Genomic DNA, 20516 nt, shown 5'->3' on the forward strand with positions numbered 1-20516 from the left:
CCTGAGCCAAAAGCAGACGCTCAACCACTGGGCCACCCAGGCTGCCCTCCTTAGAACTGTTCTTTGCCATAAGGTAGCTGAGGATCTGGGTGTGACTGACTAAGAGGACATAGTTTAGTATCAGTCAGATACCTGGAATCTCCAAGGTATGAGTGGAGAGAAGAAAGGAACCCATGAGCCATCCCTGCCTGTCTCCTGTCTCCCTGCTTTGTTTTCCCTGGCCAGGGGTTCCTGGGCAGTTTTGAGGACTAGAAGTACAGCCAGACAGGGGTCCCAGGGAGATCAGAAACCTCTGACCCCTCGCCTCCTGAGCAGGGCCTTGAGTGGAGGCTTTGGCACAGTGGATTGTTCCTTTCCCCAGCCCCAGTGCTAGTTTCTGTACTTTTTGGGGTTTCTGTGGGCCATTGGGAAGGAGGAGGAGGAGGGAGATGGTTTGCCAATTTCCCAATATAATAGCTCCCCTCTTCTCTTCTCTGCAGTGTTTGAGCTGGTCAACCAAGGGTGAGTGTCCCCACCCCTGGCGGCTGTGATGCCTGAAGCTTCTCGAGCTGCAGAGCTTCTCAAGGTGGTGCTTGGTTCTGCTGGTGAGAGAGGGTGAAGGCCAGTGTATCTGCTTTGCTTTTCATGCATGTGTCGACCTTTCAGGCCGGTGATGGAAGTGCCCACCCTCAAACCACTCTCTGAAGACCAGGCCCGTTTCTACTTCCAGGACCTGATAAAAGGCATAGAGTACCGTAAGTGGGGGGGGGGGGGGGGGGGGGCGGAGTGCTGCAGAAGGACTCTCCCCCAGGGGTGGTTAGCATCCCACCTAGTGCATGGCCAAGTGGGAAAGTGGAATTTACCTCCTGGAGTGCAGGCAAGTGGGCGGGAAACAGAATTGTCTGAGATGCAGTCTTGGATAGCTGCAGAAAGCCATGTTCCTGATGAGCAGAAACCCTTTCTGCCACAAAAATTAAGAGCAATATTGATAGTGACTTTTCCTCAGTACTCTGTGTATGCCCTGGCACTGTTACGGGCTATATTTGCATTGTCTCTTATTCCCAGCAACCTTGGGATGGAGATCTTATTAACCTCTTGGAACCTTAGATTTCTCATCTGTAAAATGGAAATAAAGTGTCTCTCACCAGAGTCTAAATCAGCCAGTACATATCAGTAGTTCTCATTGACAGGTGTCCTTTCTGTTTCTGATCATTAAACATTTTGTCTCTTCCCTTGCCTATCACAAAGGATTGTTGTGAGATTGAAATGGGGGAAATGGGAAGCACTTAACACAGGTTCAGGCCCCAGTCTGGGCACTCAACAAACAGAACTGCTCCCCCTATTACTGGTATCATCATCATCATCATCATCATCACCACCACCACCACCACTGGCAAAGAAATTCAGTTGGGTCTTCCAGGCCATAGGGCTGTCCTCTCCCATGGGTTGACATCCAGGCAGGAACAAGTTAAGTTCCCAGTCTTACTCTGTAGTCCATGCTTCCCATTTGACCTGCTCCAGTCATTGTTGCTATGATGAACAGGTTGACTGTTGGCATTAGTAAATGAAAATAGGTTTTACTGTCACAAGTCTTGAGGCTTCTAGCTGGAAGCCAGCTGGGCTCAATAAAAACTCTCCAGGGACCATCGTCACTCACGACTTAGACTAGGTTGGATGGTTACTAACTATAATTGGCAGTCAGTGTTTCACTCATTTTTGAAGATGCGGTAACTTGGCAGTCAGTGTTTCACTCATTTTTGAAGATAGGGTAACTTCCTTAAAGACATTCTTTCCCCCCTATCTTTCAAAGCTGGAGAGGTCTCCAGCAGGCTGGGGAGAGTGAAGCTGGAAGGGCCCTGGGGCGTGAGAGAGCAGAGAGGTCAATAGCTCTATGGGCTATGCAGAGCTCCTCATGTGGCTTTCCTGCCTCCTCCCCCATCTGGTGTCCACCCCCCACCCTACCCCCCCAGTCCACTACCAGAAGATCATCCACCGGGACATCAAACCTTCCAACCTGCTGGTGGGAGAAGATGGACACATCAAGATTGCCGACTTTGGTGTGAGCAACGAGTTCAAGGGCAGCGATGCTCTTCTTTCTAACACCGTGGGCACACCTGCCTTCATGGCACCTGAGTCGCTCTCGGAGACACGGAAGATTTTCTCTGGGAAGGTAGGTGTGTGTGGACCTCTCTGGGATGTGGTGTTCAGCCTGTGTCAGCACCTTTCTGGTTTAAGTGGCAGAAATCCAGCTCAAACTGGCTTAAACAATGCATCTACTGGACCTTGTAGATGAAGAACACCTTCCGGCTTGGCTAGAGACAGGGATTCAACAGGACTCCATCTCTCAGCTGTTTTCTTGAACTCATTTCCTACCCAGGGAGATGGGTTGCCAGCAGCTCCAGGGTACTTCCTCTCAGCTTATCCGTCTCTGTAGAAAAGAACATTCCTCTTTTTGAAGAGCCCTTGTCACAATCTCGGGTATTGGCTCTGATTGGTCCAGCCTGGGTCATGTGCCTGTCCTTAAGCCAATCACTATGGCTAGTGGAAATGAAGCTTTTATTTATTGGCCAGACCTGGGTCTTGTGCTCACCTAGAGGCCAGGGGCTGGATCAGTCTTTACCTGACTCGGTGGAGCCAGAGGCTAGGAGGAGTGGTTCCTCAGAGGAAAGCTGGAGGATTTAGTTTTTGGCCCTTGCAGAAGCAGTGGACACCCCCTCGCTACCCCTTGTTCCCTTATATGAACCACTCTTTTTCTTACAGGCTTTGGATGTTTGGGCCATGGGTGTGACGCTGTACTGCTTTGTGTTTGGCCAGGTAAGGGGATGGGGATGTCCTGTCTGCTGAGTGTTGTTGGGTAGCCCCCTTGGATTAATAATTACCCTTGTGGGGAGACAGTACTTACTCATTGAGTTTATAATTTTATTTCCACATTTAGACCTGAATGTCTAAAGAAAGCTGCCTTTGCAAGTGTACATAAACTGTATATAATAGTTCTATCTGTGAAAAATGATCTGTTGGGTCACCTGGGTGGCTCAGTGGTTGAACATCAGCCTTTGGCTCAGATCATGATCCCAGGATCCTGGGATCCAGTCCCACGGCGGGCTCCTTATAGGAAGCCTGCTTCTCTCTCTTCCTGTGTCTTTGCCTCTCTCTCTGTGTCTCTCATGAATAAATAAATAAAATCTTAAAAAGAAGAAGAAAAATGATCTGTTAACACAGAAGGATTGACAGAGGCTCTAGGTATTGTAAATAGTTGATGAGTTTGGGGCAAGGACGACAAATGTGCTACCGATCTCCCTATTCCTACATCAGAGACAGACATCACAAATCAATAGCTGCTGGCACCCTTTCTTCCTGAGCCCAGGGCCACTTGCTTTGATGTGCTTCTCAGCAGAGTGTTCCCAGAAGCTGTTGTTGGAGGGATAGACTGAAAATCCATTTGGCATTATTGATTTAAGGAGTGCTGTCTCCTCTCTTTGTTGTTGTCTTTTGTTGTTGTTTTTTCATTATCAATTTTTAGGAACTTTAGTATTTTAACTCTAAAGTTCGGATTAGTTATGTGAGTACTAAAAGCATGGATTTTTCATTTTCATGAACTTGTGCTTCTCTTGAGGAAAGCTTAAGGAACAGGTCTCATCGTTTATAATGTCCTCCCCACCAATATTTGAGGAGAAAATTTTGAGTCACACAGCAAATTTGAAATAACTGTATGAGAAACACCCACGTAGCCACCACCTGTTTTCTGCCACAAACATTTCACTCTTATTTGCTCTATCACAAGTGGATCCATCTTCAACCTGTCTTATTTTTTTTACACATTCCAGAGTAAGTTGCTGACATCTCTATACTTCCTTCCAGATGCTTTGGAACATAGTCATTAGCTAGAGCTCACTATTTGTTTGTGATTCTTTTTTTTTTTTTCCTTTTGGGCTAAAATTTATATATTATAAAATGTACACATCTTCAGTGTACTGGTTAATGAGTTCAGTCAAGTGGCTTCACCTATGAAATCCAAACTCTTATCTCAAGTTACTGCTCTTTTTTTTTTTTTTTTTTAGAGATTTTATTTATTTATTCATGAGAGAGACAGAGAGAGAGGCAGAGACATAGGCAGAGGGAGAAGCAGGCTCCCTGCAGGGAGCCCAGTGAGGAACTCGACCCCAGGACCCCGGGATCACCACCTGAGCTGAAGGCAGATGCTCAACCACTGAGTCACCCAGATGTCCTCAGGTTACTGCTCCTAATGAAAGAATTTTCCTTGGATAGGAGAGGACGAGGTCCTATTCTGTGACTTTTTCCAACCTTCTGAACACCCCACATTCCTTTTTCCAGCACAGTACCTGAGCTCTTCCTGGGTCAGTTCCTCCACCAAGTGAGAGCACTGATTTGTCACCAGGGAGGGGAGGTGGTACGTGAATGGGCTTCAGAGTCAGCTCAAGCTAGGCTAAATCCCAGCTTTACACTTCCCTAGACATGTCACCTCTCTGAGCTTCTGTTTTTCTCTTCTGGAAAAATGAGAAGAATATTTATAATTTCTTAAGGCTCTGAGAGGATCACCTGAAATAATTCAAGCATTTGTAAATTCAACCAGGTATTTATCAAATGCCAGCTTTGCACCAGGGATGTTTCTGAGCACTAGAAAAGCGCCCATAGCAAGACAGGCAGAAATCCCTGCCCTCTTAGAGCTGATGATCCTGTGCAGGGGGTTAAACAGTAAACGAATACAAATGGAATATGTCAGGGATAGGAGCTCTGATGAGAAATCTCATGGTGGTTGGGGGGCGGGTGCCCTGCTTTAGACAGAAGCTCAGGAGGGCCTCCCTGAGAATGTGAGCTTTGATCAGGTACCTGCATGATGGGAGAAAATGAGCCATGCAGATGCGGGTGGGAAGAGCATTCCAGGTAGAGGGAATAGCCAGTGAAGAAGTACTCATCCTGAGAAACCTCTGGGGCCTGGTCAAGGTTAAGCCCCCACAAATCACTGCTCTTGCTGCTACATCTTATGTATTGTTCTTACTATTATTACTGTTCACCCAGCAGGTGGTGAGGAGGAGTCTTTGCTTTTGTATAGTAGGTAAATTAAAGCACAGCTACAGAAGATAGCCTCAGTGTGGTTGGGAAGGGCTCCTTCTGGAAGGACGTTCCTGGTTCTTTTAGACTTGTGGGTGTGGGAACTGCTTCCTCGCTTGATTGGGCTACTGGGCATTTATCACCCTGCTCTAACTTACATAGAGTGACACCGACACAGGGCAGCCGTGGCAGGACTGCTGTGCCTGCCATCAACAGCCACTCTGTCCCTGACCTCTCTTCGCAGTGCCCGTTCATGGACGAGCGGATTATGTGTTTACATAGTAAGATCAAGAGTCAGGCCCTGGAATTTCCAGATCAGTGAGTATTGCCTGTCTGGGCTGAGTCCCCTTCCTCTCTAAGCTCTTGGTGTGTGTTTCCCACCCTTGATGTGTCTCCCTCACCCCACCCAGGCCCGACATAGCTGAGGACTTGAAAGATCTGATCACCCGCATGTTGGACAAGAACCCAGAATCAAGGATTGTGGTGCCAGAAATCAAGGTACCGAGGGGCCCTTGCTCTGCCATGGGATGTGCACCATGGGCCAGGCCTGTGTCCTCTGCTTGGAATTGTTTGGCTCAGCCCTGCCTCGGCCAGGCCCCATGTCCCTCTGTTCACAGCACTGCGCCCTCCTTGGCACCGTTACCCTCCCCTGTCTTGGGCCTCCGGACTGCTGGAGGGAATGGGGAGTGGGGAGGAGGATTTGGACTCATGTTAACTGTGATCATGGAAGTGGAATCTGTTGCCAGTGGAGCAGCTAGTGCTCGCTCTGATTGGCTTGGGCTGATGGCATCTACCCTCCCTGGGCTAGACCAGGCTGGGGTCTCTGTGTTCTCCATACCCCGGCTGCCAAAGTCCCAGATCCTTACCCTGCCCCTGCCCATCCCTTTGAGAAATCTCAGTGAGGGTGGCAGGAAATTAGTGAACAATTTGACACCCTCTCTCCAGCCTGCTGAATTCCATCCTTTTGCTGAAATCACTGTTAGGAGAAATCCCTGTATACCCCCTACACCCAGACCAATGCCACATGCACACATCTGACTCTTATGGAAATCTAGAGGTTTGCTTCAGAAGTTTTTAGGCATCTAGCAAACTAGGATTTGAGGAGAGGGAGGCCAAATAATTACAGATAAGGGCTTGGACCCCAGGGGTGGGTAGTGGGGTGGGGAAGATCCCTGCCTGGGTCCTCTCCTGACTGTGTCCTTCTAACTGGTCTCACTGTGCCTCCTCAAGCCTCTCTTAGCCTTCTGTGAAATGGGGAGGATCTGTCTGCTCTGAGCAGAGCCTTCCGGGCATCAGGAAAAGTCGCTAAGGGGCGATGGGTGCTCCTTGGGCAACCGTACAAGGCAGATGCCAAATTCTGGTCACTTCTGTCAAGACCTGGGGCAGATGGAGAATGTGGTCCGGCACACAACTGGGCCTGGTGGCTCCCTCCCATTCTCTGTCTCTCTGTCTTTTCCACGTTTTCTTGCATCTCACTCACTCCCCCACCCTCTGCCTGGCTTGCCAGCTCTTTTGCATGCCTAACCTCAGGCCTCCACCTCTGCCCTCCCGCACTCCCTCCCTGGCTCCGCTCACTGGCAGGGCCTTGGTGTTACTCTCCGACCTCTGGGGCCAGTCGCCGGCCCCTCACCCCTCCTATCATTCGTTGAAGCTGCACCCCTGGGTCACGAGGCACGGGGCGGAGCCGTTGCCATCGGAGGACGAGAACTGCACGCTGGTCGAGGTGACCGAAGAGGAGGTCGAGAATTCGGTCAAACACATTCCCAGCCTGGCGACCGTGGTAAGGCGGAACGAACCACTGACCGAGAACAGGGACAGCCTGAGGCGGGCCTGTAAGGATGGGCCGGGACACAGGAGGGCAGCTGAGAAGCAGATACTGAGCCTGAGAGTTGGGATGGCCGGGTCTGTCCCTGACTCCCAGCTATCAGGCTCTGGGCCTTGGTCATACATCAGGGCAGGAGGCCCCTGCCCCTTGTAGTGTCAGATTCTGGTCACTGTGGGATGGGTGGCTCTTCCCCACACATTCTATCACCCTTTCTGGAATTCTTGCTTTCAGAGCACGCGGCAGGAGGAAAAGGACCGGGGCAGGTGCCAGGGGTGGAGCTGGAGCCGAGGTCTCCTACTTGGCTGGCTCTTCTGTCTTCAGAGCAGATGGCTTAGTTTGTCTTGCATCTGCCCTGTGGGCAGCTACCGGGGCTAGGGGCCTGGGCTCCCAGGTCACTTTAATGGCCTTATGTTCCTTGGCCCAGGAAAAAAGATCCAGAATGTGGAGTCCTCAGGCTTAACCTTGGAGACTCTGGGAATCACTCACTGGCCAGTCTCCTGCTCGGGTGGGAGTTTGGCTCCAGGAAGGTGACCGGGATTGTCAAGGGCTGGGGGTCCAGGCAGCAGTCCCAGGGGCAGAATGCAGCTAGCCACCCACTAAGGCCCCTGTGAAAGGCCTGGGGTGTGTTTGGCTAGTACTGGCTCCAGCTGGCAGGCAGGACTCTTCCTCTGGAAGGAGCTGGTGAGACTTTCCAAAAAGACACAGTGTCTGGCCTCAAGTGACCACCCCTTGAGGAGCCTAAATGCTGGCTCCTTCTCTCCCAGCTTTGCACTTCTCCCTCCTGCTTCCCCACACACTTTCTCTCCTTCTTCCAAAACCTGAGCCCCTGGGGTGGGGCATCCATTCATATCTTCCTCCTCCTCCCCTACCTGGGGCCTCTGCATGACCTTCACTGTTAAAACTCACCCACACTCACTCCCTCTTTCTCATCCACTCCCTGCACTCATGTCCTACACCCACAGTGGGGGAGGCAGTTGGTGTTAGATCCAGGTGCCCTCTATGGGTTATTCTGTTCTGGGCTCAGGATTCTTAGGAGAAGGTCTCTGACCCTTAGAGGTCTGGGAGCAGGAGGTACATGATGAGTGAAACGAACATGGTGTGCCTGCCATCTTGGAGAGGCGGATGCTGGGCAAACCACCAACAAATAAATGTATAATGTAACAGGGGCTGTGAGGTACACCCCTAAGGGGGACTTGGACCCTCAAGAGGGGCATGTGGCCAAGCTGGAAGAAGCGGATGTGTACTGAGTGGATGGGAGTGTTAACTGGGCCAACGCAGTATCAGGAAGAGGGGGTTTCTGGCAGAGGGAAGAGCAAACGTGGTGATCCTTTGGTAGGAGGAAGCTAGGACCAACAGGAAAGTTCAAGAAAGCCAAGGCCACTGAAGCAGGGTGGGGAAGGTGAGGGATAGTGACATGAGTCTGGGTAGGAGATGGGCCTGACCACACAAGACCTGAGGCCACAGAAGATATTTATTTTTATTTTTATTTTTTTTAATAAAATAATTTTTATTGGTGTTCAATTTACCAACATACATAATAACACCCAGTGCTGGCATCCCGTCAAGTGTCCCCCTCAGTGCCCGTCACCCACTCACCCCCACCCCCCGCTCTCCTCCCCTTCCACCACCCCTAGTTCATTTCCCGGAGTTAGGAGTCTTTATGTTCGGCCTCCCTTTCTGATATTTCCCACACATTTCTTCTCCCTTCCCTTATATTCCCTTTCACTATTATTTATATTCCCCAAATGAATGAGAACATATACTGTTTGTCCTCACAGAAGAGATTTAAATCTTGGTCCCAGGAGATGTCCAAAGCACTTGTAGCATTTGAATCAGGAGAGTAGCACCATCAGAAATGGTCTTTGGAAGACCCCATGTGGAACATAGAATGTGGGCACCAGGGAGGAAATGGGGGCTACTGCAGAGGGACTAAAAGATGGGGGGTGGTGTGAGTGTGTAGGGGTGGAGGGGGCGACACCTGGAGAGGCACAGAGGAAAGGGCTGGTGTGTTCCAGGAACCACAGAACACCAGGCTTGCTAGGGAGGAAGGGAGGGTGAATACCTTGCCAGGGGGCGTGGCCTTCACTGAAAAGTCAGTGTTTTTCTCTTCTTTTTTAATGACATAGAATTTGTGTAATATAAAACTAACCATTTTAAAGTGAACAATACAGTGGCTCTTACTACATTTACAACATTGTGCAACCATCACCTCTGTGATTCCAAAACATTTTCGTCCTCCATCCACCCCACCCCGGAAACCCTGTACCCATTAGCAGTCATGCTGTTCTTCCCTCTCACCAGCCCCAGGACTGTCTCTCTGGACTTGCCTTTCCTAGGCATTTCCTATCAGTGGAATCATACCAGTATGTGGTTTTCTGTGCCTAGCTGCTTTTACTCAGCTTTGTGTTTATCCGTGTTCATCCGTGTTGTAGCGTGCCCTGTTGTAACTGAATAACATGCTGTTGCATGGATAGGCCACATTTTTTTTATCCATTTTTCAGATGATAGATGTTTCCACCTTTAGAAACATCAGTGTGTTATTTTTTAAAAGATTTTAGTAATTTATTTATTTGAGAGAGAGCACAAGCAAGAGGGGAGAGGGCTGAAGGAGAGGGAGAAGTAGGATCCCCTTGGGGCTCGACCCCAGGACCCTGAGATTATGACCTGAGCCGAAGGCAGACACTTAACCAACTGAGCCACCCAGGCAGCCCCATCCGTGTTTTTTTAAATACTTAGATTTCTTCTTAGCAGCACACACACCAACTAATTCAGAAGCTCGGTCAATGCATAAAACAGCTTGAAGAGGCACCATACTCTGCTTGAGGGGTGGGGGCTAGTGCCTTTCAGGCTGAGGTCTTTTCCTTGAAAATTCCTTCATAGGTTACAGCAGCCAAAAGCATCACCAAAAATAACTCATCTGCTCCCTTGCTCCAGTATCTTCCCTGGCTCTCTGGCTAGCAGCAGGATAAGTTCCAAAGTCCTTTGGGTGAAAAACTTGAAGTCAGGGAATGAGGGAATCAGACCTGGGTTTTGGAAAGGATAGGCCAGATCAGTGAAAGTGAGGCAGAAGATTGGGTGGCCAAGGGAAGCTGAGCAGGGGCCATGGGATATGATGAGGGTAGCACCTTTTCCCAAGGGATCCTCTCCTTAGGCAGGTGTTTGCTAACCAAGCTGGGGACTCAGTCTGTATTAGAGTGGGTGAAGGGGCACATGAGCAAGTTCCCATCACCAGCAGTGAATAAGCCTGCCCCCCATGCATCTCAGCCTTGGGTAGACCTTTGGGACCTCTCGGCTCCCTCTCCCTCTCCCTCCCAGTAGTCTGTGGGCAGGCCACCCTCAATGTCCTAGGGTGTTTCCTCAGCTCTTACACCTGCTCAGGTGTTTCCTATCCTCCACTAAAATTCAGTCCCCTGAGAAATTGGCACCCTTGTGTGATGTAACCACCGTAGAAAACACACTGGTAGTTCCTTAGGATGTTAAATGGGGTCACCACATGATCTAAGAATTGCACTCCAGGGTATATACCCAAGAAAAACAAAAACATTTTGTGTAGAAAACATCCACACACAAAAACATGTGCACAAATATTCATAGCAGCATTATTCACAATAGCCAAAAAGTGGAAACCTCCCACATGTCCATCAGTGGATGAACGGATAAACAAAATGTGGCATTTCCATATGAAAGAATATTATTTGGCTACGAAGAGGAACGAAGCGCTGATACCTGCGGCAACCATAGGAGCTTTGAGAACATGATGCTAAGTGCAGGAAGTGAGACCCAAAAGGCCACATTCTATGTGATTCTGTTTATGTGAAATGTCCAGAATAGACGAATCCTTAGAAAGAACACAGATTGGTGGTTGCCAGGGCCTGGGGGCAGGAGAAATGGGGTGTGAGTACTGGGTTGATAAAATGTTCTGAAAGTCAGTAGTGTGAATATACCAGAAACCATTGAACTGTACACTTTAAAATGGTGAATTTTCTACTATGGGACTTCTATTTCAGTTTTTAAAAAATGCAGCCCCTGAATTTGGCCGGGAAAAGAGTAGCTGGTTTCTTGTTGGGGTGGTCAGATAGTTTGCACCAAAAAGAAAGGCCCAGATTTGAAGATGAGACAGATTGATGGGCCAAGAGGGCAGGTGTCGGGTTGGCTAGGTAAGATACGTGGTGCCAAGCGTACTGGAAGGATAGTACTGGCCAGCACTCTGGGGCTCAGGTAGACCAAGATGAGGTTAGGATAAGACGTCAAACCGAGGGATTTCAACCTTATCTCATTGGCAGCCAGGAGGCATGAATGTTTTGGGTTTTTTTTTTTAAGATTTTATTTATTTATTCGTGAGAGACACAGGCAGAGGGAGAAGCAGGCTCCATGCAGGGAGCCCGACATGGGACTCAATCCTGGGTCTCCAGGATCACGCCTTGGACTGAAGGCGGCGCCAAACCACTGAGCCACCCAGGCTGCCCAGTTGTGAATGGTTTTGGACATGAACTAGTCAGATTTGGTGATGGTTTAGGTTTTTATGCCTTCAGTGGGAGGGATGCTGCCCAGGATCTCTCAAAGGCCTGTCACCAACCACAAGCCTTGGGAGTAACTGGGAGAGAAAGGAAAAGGGAGATGGCACCTGTAGAGTGGCATTGGGGAGATGTGGCCTGGAGTCTCCCCCAGGTGGCCCAGCTCCCTCTTCTGTCCTTCAGATCCTGGTGAAGACCATGATACGGAAACGCTCTTTTGGGAACCCGTTTGAGGGCAGCCGGCGGGAGGAGCGCTCATTGTCAGCGCCTGGAAACTTGCTCACGTGAGTGTCCACCTGCCTTACTCTGGGGTGGGGAATGAGAGGCTGGACCCAGGGCAGCGTTGCCCAACCCACTCCATCCAGGCCCATCCCTGGAGCGAAGCATCTGGAATGACTCAGACCAGATCTCCCAGGCTCAGTAGGAACATTGGAGCAGCTGTCTCTGGTTCTGCCCCACCCCAACTCAGCCCAGCTCCTTTTGCGGACAGTGAACCCCTGCTGGAGTTCTACCTTTCTCAGGGAAACTTGCACTTTAACTGGGGGACCTCTTGACAATCAGAAAGCATTTCTGTGGCCCAGAAACATGCATGCTTGATGGTGGGATTATCAGCCCTGTGATGGAGGAGCAAGGCCTATCTCACCCACATGACCCTCTGTGCCACGCAGAGGTGCCCTGCTCAAGATCCCCCTGGCAGCAGCTCTGTGAAGCTGGTGTTTGGTCTGAGTGTCTCTGGGGTGGGCGACAGGCATCTCATAGATCCCAAGGGTCCCTTCTCACTTCCCTTTTCCCTCCCCTCTGGCCATTCCAGCAAAAAACCAACCAGGGAGTGTGAGCCCCTGTCTGAGCCCAAGGTAATGCCTGCCTGCCTGCGCTGTAGCCTCTGCCGGAGCCTGGGGGCGGGGGCAGCTGCAGAGCACGGGGCATCCCCACCAGGCGGAGGTTCCTCCCAGCTTGGGCTGCTGCGCCCAGGCTCACCTTGGGCCTCTGGACCTAGATTAAAAAACAAAGGTCATCCTGGGGCTTGGACCTGATGGTGGGTCGTGCATGTGGGCTGGCGCTGCGGGTGCATGGCGCTCCACCCGGAATGCCTGTGAATCCACCCAGGTCTTCTGACCCAGTCTGGTACCCACATATGCTCAGTGCACGTCAGTGGCATTGAGGCTGTGTCACAGGGTCCCGTGGCTGCCCCTGCCCTGGGTCCATGTGGTCAGAGCATAGATCAGGCATGCATTGTTCTGGGGCTCTCCAGCATCTACCCCTTCTTCTCTGATGGGTTAGGACCTAGAAAATAAGTTCCCTTCCAGCCTGCTGCAAATTAATGTAGGAATCTTCTGTCCCCAGGGTGGATCTGAACCTTTTCCTTTGGCCATCTCTTTTCTTTTTTTAAAAGATTTTATTTATTCATGAAAGACAGAGAGGCAGAGGCACAGGCAGAGGGAGAAGCAGGCTTTCTGCAGGGATCCTGATGTGGGACTCGATCCCAGAATCCCAGGGTCATGACCTGAGCAGATGCTCAACCACTGAGCCCACCCAGGTGCCCTGACCATCCCTTTTCTAAACACAGTGCCTTCTCAGCATTTTCAGCATGTCCCAGGACAGATAAGAATTTTTGTCCCTGTGGACTAAGATGATAAACACTTAGCATTCCTGCTGCTTCTCATCCCCCCACTGCCTATGGCAAGATAGAAATTCCAGTATTCTTTCCATTGAGCTCAACTCACTACCTTATCCTCAACTGGGAGCTCCATTTCTGTGTTTTTTTCTTTTTTAAGATTTTATCTATTTATTCAGGAGAGACACAGAGAGAGAGAGATGCAGAGACACAGGCAGAGGGAGAAACAGGCTCCTCGCAGGGAGCCTGATGTGGGACTTTTTCCCGGGTCTCCAGGATCAGGCCCTGGACTGAAGGTGCCGCTAAACTGCTGAGCCACCCGGGCGTCTCAGTATTAAATTTTTTTTTATGTTTAGAATCTTATAGCTGGAAAGCCGTTTCTGTGTTTTAAGAGCAGCTTTATTGAAATATAATTTATATATTACACAGCGCTGTACCCTTAGCTATCACCACCAATTCCCTATTCCGAGGTTTCTATAGAGTTGCCTATTCTAGACACTTCACATCAGTGGAATCATACAACATGTGATCTTCTGTGACTGGTTTCTCTCACTCAGCCTCATGTTCCAAGGTTCATCCACAGTGTAGCAGGTGTTAGAGCTTCATTCTTTTTGTGGCCTAGTTATATTTCATTGTACGGGTAGACCACATCTTACTCATCCATTCATTAGGTGATGGGCATTGTTAACATTTTGACTGTCACGGATGAATGCTGCCACAAGCATTCACATACAAGCAAGCAGCCATGTCTGTGTGTTAGGAGTTGACTTATGAGATGAAATTTATTGGCCACCCTCATCCCGAGAGTCAAGGGCTGAATCATGTAGTGGACTGTTTATGATCAGGGAAAGTGGCTGGTAACAATCAGCCAGTTGCTGGCAGCCTGAGAAGACTGCTTCATCCCTGTGAGGCTGTCCCCTGGCTCTCTACCGCCTACTCTTTCAGCCTCCCGGGTGACAGGGAGTGGACAGGGACTGGCCTTTTTTTTCCTCAATCTCAAGTTTTAGGGTTTGCCTCCTGTTTGCAAGTCTGTCATCTGTTTCTTATTTTCAGTGAGCTCAGAATCACAAGCTACCAAGAGATTGGCCTTTGGGCGAATCCTTTATTCCCTCACCTGCAGTCCCAGCAAGACCTGGAGATTGCCCTAAGCCTGCTGGCGGGATGCTTTGATTGTCCACATGACCCAGCACTCTGGAGTTCCAAGGGTTTATACAGATGTCGGAGACCTCAGGCCTAAGGCCTGCCAGCCATCTGCAACAAGAGCCAGCTGGTACATGCAGGCACTTCTAGGGCAGGAATTGAGGACCTGATCTGACATCTAGTTACAGTTCTCCTGCCTGGGAGATTTGACCCCCTATTCTTTGGCAGAAACATAAAAGCCAATGAGCCTGCTCTTTCAACAGAGAGGGGTTTCTTCCTAGGAGTGTACAGACATCACACTCTCGTCCCTTGTGCTGGGATGGAGGTTCCCTTCTGGCCAGGCACACGTCTGCTGTGGCAAGCCCAGCAGCTTCTCTTCGAAGGGCCATCGCTGCTGGCTGATGGCATGGGACTTGGGCTTCTCCTCAGGGATTTTCCTTCCCACCTCCCTAATGAATTAGGGTGTCCCCCCTCCCCTCAGGTAGGTCTAGCTGAGGGCACTTCAGGATGTGACCTGTCAGGGACACAAGGACACCTTTACTCCCACCTCCTTGGTTTCTTCTGCTCTGATCACTCACCTTGCTGAGAGGAGGGCCCTTCTCTCCATCCAGAGTGTCCCATGGGCCTGTGTGCTGGGGATGGTTCTCTTGACCACTGTTTCTGAAAGGCTGGCTGTGTGCCAGGCCAAACCCAGGTGGTCCTGACCACTGCCCTCTGGAAGCTCACCTTCAAGTAACTAAAGATTAATCTTCAATCTTAGCCTGAAGAAGGAAGGTTGGGGTGGGGGGAACACATCAGAATACCTAAAAACCTCCATGAACAGTCCCCAAGGCTGGCCGCACACGCTCCTCACATGGCATGATTTTAGGTGTTAAATAGATAGGTTCGCATCTATTTTTATAGTTCTTTTCTATTTTTGGCAAGTGATGCTGCTTCTCCATTTACAAAGGGGGATATAATGTCTCCTTTGAAACTTTTGTATAGGTGAGGAAACGGGAGAGACTCTAAAAGCTAAGTCAGTGACCTTCCAGGTGGTGTGGGAATAAGGGAGAGGCTCCGGCTGCGGCAGCCTTGCCTTAACGTGGGTTTTCTGTTCGGTGAGCAGGAAGCAAGGCAGCGAAGACAGCCTCCGGGGCCCCGACCCGGCCCCCGTGGGGGAGGAGGAAGTGCTCTTGTGAAAGGCGGTCCCTGCACCGAGAGTTGGGGGGCCCCGGCCCCCGGCCCCCGCGCTCGCATGCATCCTCTGCGGCCCGACGAGGCGATGGAGTAGCTGCCCGGACACGCGACCTCGCATGCAGGCTGCACCCTGCGTTTCCATAGCAGCATGTCCTACGGAAACCCAGCACGTGTGTAGAGCCTTGACCGTCATCTCTGGTGTTTTTGTGTTTTATTTTGTTTTGTTCCGTTTTGTTTTCTTCCTTTGTTGTTTTAAAGGGGACCAAAAAAAAAAAGACTTGACTCCATGACATCGACCTTGGCCACTGGCTGGCTGAACGGGCAGGTGTGAGGAGTTGCAGACCCAAAGCCACTTGCATTTTGGGACAATTGCTTTTTAAAACGTTTTTATGCCAAAAATCCTTCATTGTGAACTCAGAACCATGTCAGATATACTAAGGTGAATGTGTGTGGGGTTTGAAAACCATGAAAAACTGGCAGAAAACTCTGGTGGTGTGGGCTGAGACCACAGAGTTAGTTGCTGCGTTTGAAAGGGAGAGGAAGAGGGAGTGTGACTCCCCTGCAAACCTCGAAAGCCCCAAACTCCAAGCTGTGGCACCTTCCAGGACGGTGGACTCACAGAGTCAGGGTAGGGCTAGCCTTCAGTAGCTGCAGGGAGCTTTGGTGCACCTTATTTGTAAGAAGGACTTAAATTTTTTTTAATGGGTAAAGTTGCAGTCAGGAAAAGGGAAAGGGCTTGAAGCTCATTAATTGCTTTTCAAAGGGGATTTTCCATCCCTCAAAGGGTGTTCCGTGTGTTTGGGCAGGGAGCAGTTTCACCTAAAGGAGTGATAGCCACTCACAGCAGGTTTCTGAAACATTAACTGAGCTCTAGTAAATCTCTTGTTCAATGACAAAAACTTCAGGGTGAAATCCTACACTTCCATGTACATTACATGACTTAAGAGTAAACAAAATATTTTCAATTCTCTAGACTGAACTCTCGAGTAGTTCAGAGGTCATTTAGAGCTTCCAGGATACGTTCCCCAGCTTTAGGCATGTGATCAGAGTTAGAGCCCATGAAACCTGTGCCTGTATATTAGCAGCTTGGCTTGTTTAGAACCTGCGTATTCTAGAGACTGCGCTCGGGTAAGAACATTTCTTCTGCCAAGGTTTTGTTTTCTCAAATATTAGCTGATTGTTGTGGTTAGTGAAACAGTTTCTGGAGGGCCAGTGAGGAAATACTCTGATGCGATGGAGACACAAATGCTCCTCCTTACGGGTAAAGCCCTATTGGGATCTACACAGTCACTTTGGGGCACCCTTTTAGAGAAGGTGGTTGAAACCTAGAGCAGTCCTCAGGGCCCAGGAGAACCAGGGCTTGGCACAGGGAGTTGTGTTTTGTAAGCCAAAGGTCCAGACAGAAAAGGCTTTACCTTTTTGGGTTCCATCTCAGACTGGGAAGTTTCATTGAAGTTAAGTGTGACTTCTTTACGGAGCCACAGATGGCTGAGCGGAGTTCAGGGGGGAGGAGAACAGGAAGGCCTCTGCCCTGGGAGATTCCCGGTGCTGTGGACTCCAGCTTGGGGGAAATGGTGTCAGTAACTGGCCTTGGAGGACATGCTTGCCTGTAGTTTCTGATCATCATTGGCAGGAGGATCTTCTGCAGAGAGACAGCAGAGCAAGACCTCGTGCCCCCGCCACCCAGAGCATTCACAGAACCTGGGTGTTCCTGGCTTCCACAGATCTTTGTAAGCTCTTGACTGTCATTTAGCTCAACTTCTCTTGCTATTTTATAAACAGTATAGAATTAGGGGATGCTGGTTTCCAAGAGCAAAGGACAGCCGTCAAGATGGAGGGTTGTCTGGCCTGCTTTCTTTTTGTGACCTGGTACTTCCTCTTGCATTCCTGCGCTTGTTTATATTTATGGGCACCACCCCTTCTGGAAGCAGCTGGGGTCTGGTTAGTTTGCAATAAGCACCTTGCAGTAGTTAGAGTCCTTAGTCCCCGCCTGTCTGTGTGGACTCTGGTCTGGCCGAGTGGCTCGCCCAGGGCGGGCTGACAGCATGCGGAGCTTCTGCAGAAATCCTGTTTACACAGTTGCATCGGGTAAGAACATTTCTTCTGCCACAGAACTCCCCACTTAAGGTTTCCTGTGTGGAATGTCGGCTGTTTAGGTGGGTGGGTTCATAACTTTTTTTCAAAGAAACACCAAAGAAAGCTGTGTGAAGGAAGCGCCACCCCCCAAAAAGGATAAGCAGAGGGCTGTACCATCATGCAGTAGAGTTACCATTTTCTTGGAGCACAAACGTTGGCTTTTGAGAAGCTGGCTCTGTCAGGAAGGGGGAGAAGCCATCATGGGCAGCTTTCCCAGGTGAGCAAAAGGGGTGCCCTGGCAGTTTCTTCCATTGTTGGCTCATCTGTGGGACCAACTTGGTGTAAGCAACCTGGGGCCTGCACAGGTTCTTGCCCCAACATCCTCTGTCCTGCTCCACTTCTACCATCTCTTCCACAGCCCTCCCAGGGGCTCCGAGAAAGCCTTAGCTAGCCCCTTGACGGCCCTGGGGGCTGGAGAGGCTGTCTCCCCAGTGGTCTGGCTTTCCTGTGAGTTAGGGCTCCCACCCTTTCTGGAACAAAGAGGCAAACACCTGAGCATTGAAGTGGGCTCAACCTGTTGCTCTCACTCATCTTCCAAAGGAGAGCTTCCTATTGCTGGGGGGAAGAACTATGACCTCCACTTGTTTCCAAGGTGCTAGAGAAGGTTTCAAGGTCGTCAGTTCCCATCCTCTTTGCAGCTTTATGGGCCGAGTTTCGCAGAACTGCTAACTTTTCTATTCTGTGTCTGATTTAATGCCCGATGCTTCTGTTTTATTCCTGATCCTTTCTACTATGCATTTTCCTTTTATCAGGTGTACAAAGTTAAATACTGTGTATTTATCACTTAAAAGTACATGAATTTAAGAGAAAAATAAGCCTTTGGTGTTTTTCCACAGATGTTTAAGCTTCTCTGTAAACTTGAAATAAACAGCAAAATGGTGCAAAGCCTAGGCCTTTTGGGGATATTTTTGCTGGTCATTGTTTATAGATATCTCTAGGACATCCATCCTTATGTCTGTTTTTCTTCCTTTGTGAGATCAGATGTCCACGTCAGTATAACATATTCAGCATTATATTATTCATTGTCAGTGTAACCATGTCCTAGTATCCTGCTACTGAAAGTGTGGTCCCTGGACTGGGAGTGTTAGCATCTCCTGGGAGTGGGGTGGAAATGCAAGTTCCCAGACCCCATTTAAAGAAGATCCCCAGGTAACTTGTGTGCCCACTGAAGTCTGAGAAGCACTGTTTTAGCAGGCAGGTAATTGCTAGTTCTTCTTTGGAGACCAACCAGGTGAGCAGCTACGGGAGCAGTATTAATTACACATGGAACACATCACCCCACAAGGTAGGTATTTATCCCATCTTATGGATTATTACCTGCAAAGTGAAGCTCAGGAAAGTGAAGTCAGTTGTCCAAGGGCTCCAACTTTGATAGCAAATGCAGTGTTCTACAGAGCTTGGACAGGTTGCAGGTTGGTTTGTTTTAGTTTTATTTATTTATGAGAGACACAGAGAGGCAAAGACATTGGCAGAGAGAGAAGTAGTCTCCCTGGGTGAGAAGCCCATGCAGGACTCGATCCTAGGACCCAAGGATCATGACCTGAGCCAAAGGCAGATGCTCTACCACTGAACCACCCAGGTGCCCCAGTTGCAGGTTTTCATGGCATTTGGAGACTTAGAACTGATGCGTCCTTCAGGCTAGAGGCTGGGGATTCCCTGCACTCCAAACGTGAATCTAGCCCATGACATTGCTTTTTTGGCTTTGAGCTTAGGTTTTTTGGTAAAAGGGATGGCAGATGAAGTCTGAAAGCTCCTTGTTCTGTTGTTGCAGAAATGTAACATTGGAATACTGGTCTTTAAGAGTCAAGAGCAGGTGTTCCTATCCAAAGACTCCACTGAGAATTGAATGAAAGCTCTAAGACATGCAGACAGGTGCATCACTTTGCAGAGTTTAGGAATTCCAGAGACTGGAAATCTGTCCATGGGTGCAAAGGTGAAGGACCCCTACTTAAGCAGCAGCCTGGGGAATGCCAGCCAGTGGGAATATAGCTGAATGGTGAGTAAAATAAGCAATCCTTTCCCCATCCTGCACCCCAGCTGGCCTGAGCATTACATTTGAGAAAAAAGGAGGCCAAGAAGTCTCCCCCACTCTGTTAACTATCACTTCTTAGCCTGCCAGATGAAAAACTGTCCCTAAAAAATTCCAGCTCCACTTGATCCATGTGTTTCAAGCAGGCTTTTTTTTTTTCTTTCTTTCAAAAAGGCAGCACGGGGGTTCCTGGGTAGCTCAGTGGTAGAGAGTCTGCCTTTGGCTCAGGTTGTGATCTCGGGGTCCTGGGATTGAGTCTTGCATTAGGCTCCCTGCAGGAGTATGCTTCTCTCTCTGCCTATGTCTCTGCCTCTCTCTGTTGTCTCTTGTGAATAAATAAAATCTTTAAAAAGAAAAAGGCAGCACAAGCCAGAGCTTTTTCAAAGGGGTTTGTTAAATGTTTGTTTTGTTTTTGCCCCCCACCCCCAAGCAAGAAAAGCCCAGTTTTATCCAGCAGAAGCAGGCACTTCTAAAATAAACGTTCCCTTTAGTACTTGGAAATGAATTCGTGATATGGGGGGGGAGGGGGGAGACAAGCAGCTCCTGAAGACTTGTTGCAGAATTAAGTCGGTGTGAAGGCATAGCTAGAAATAACTTTATTAACATTTCAAAGTAGGTGTAGGTGGTGCTGCTTGTAGCTGGAGACTTCTGGAAAGCAAGTGGGGAGGGGGGAGGATAAGCCATGTTCTTGTTACCTAAAATTGTGTCCTCCATAGTGTAGTGTCACAATTATAGGTAAAAAAAACAAAAACAAAAACAAAAACCAAAAAAACCGCATGTGCGGGTAAGACAAGTAGTCACCACGGTACAAAATCTTGCAAATTCTGTAGGAACACAACAACCTCAGAAAGATCAAAATTCTTAAGGCCTTCAAGAGAAGGTCAAGTCAGGGGAAAAACACCTAAGCTCCAACGACAGACTCAAGAAGTTTTTTTCTGAACACCGTGAACTGGGACAACAGATGGGTTTACGGGTCGAAGTAAAAGAGAAGGGAGGAAAATTCTAGTTACATGCTATGAAACCAGGCAGAGA

At 49.3% G+C, this 20516-nt stretch overlaps 1 protein-coding gene across 6 annotated transcripts in view; it reads left to right on the forward strand.

The window, feature by feature from the left end:
• CAMKK2 (calcium/calmodulin dependent protein kinase kinase 2) overlaps nt 1-15653 on the forward strand; it is a 45681-nt gene extending 30028 nt beyond the window's left edge. For 2 of the 6 annotated variants that reach the window (XM_077875545.1, XM_077875546.1), the window contains exons 8-17: nt 480-501; nt 646-734; nt 1950-2149; nt 2740-2793; nt 5294-5367; nt 5460-5547; nt 6701-6829; nt 11572-11672; nt 12200-12242; nt 15249-15653. In XM_077875545.1, the coding sequence (XP_077731671.1) occupies nt 480-501; nt 646-734; nt 1950-2149; nt 2740-2793; nt 5294-5367; nt 5460-5547; nt 6701-6829; nt 11572-11672; nt 12200-12242; nt 15249-15413 (965 nt within the window). In that variant the 3' untranslated portion in view covers nt 15414-15653. The remainder of the gene's footprint in view (nt 1-479; nt 502-645; nt 735-1949; nt 2150-2739; nt 2794-5293; nt 5368-5459; nt 5548-6700; nt 6830-11571; nt 11673-12199; nt 12243-15248) is intronic. The other 4 variants (XM_077875549.1, XM_077875548.1, XM_077875547.1 and 1 more) reach the window with 4 other exon arrangements.
• The last annotated feature ends 4863 nt before the right edge of the window (nt 15654-20516 follow it).

Source organism: Canis aureus, chromosome 27 (assembly GCF_053574225.1).
Source record: "Canis aureus isolate CA01 chromosome 27, VMU_Caureus_v.1.0, whole genome shotgun sequence".
Lineage (NCBI taxonomy): Eukaryota > Metazoa > Chordata > Mammalia > Carnivora > Canidae > Canis > Canis aureus.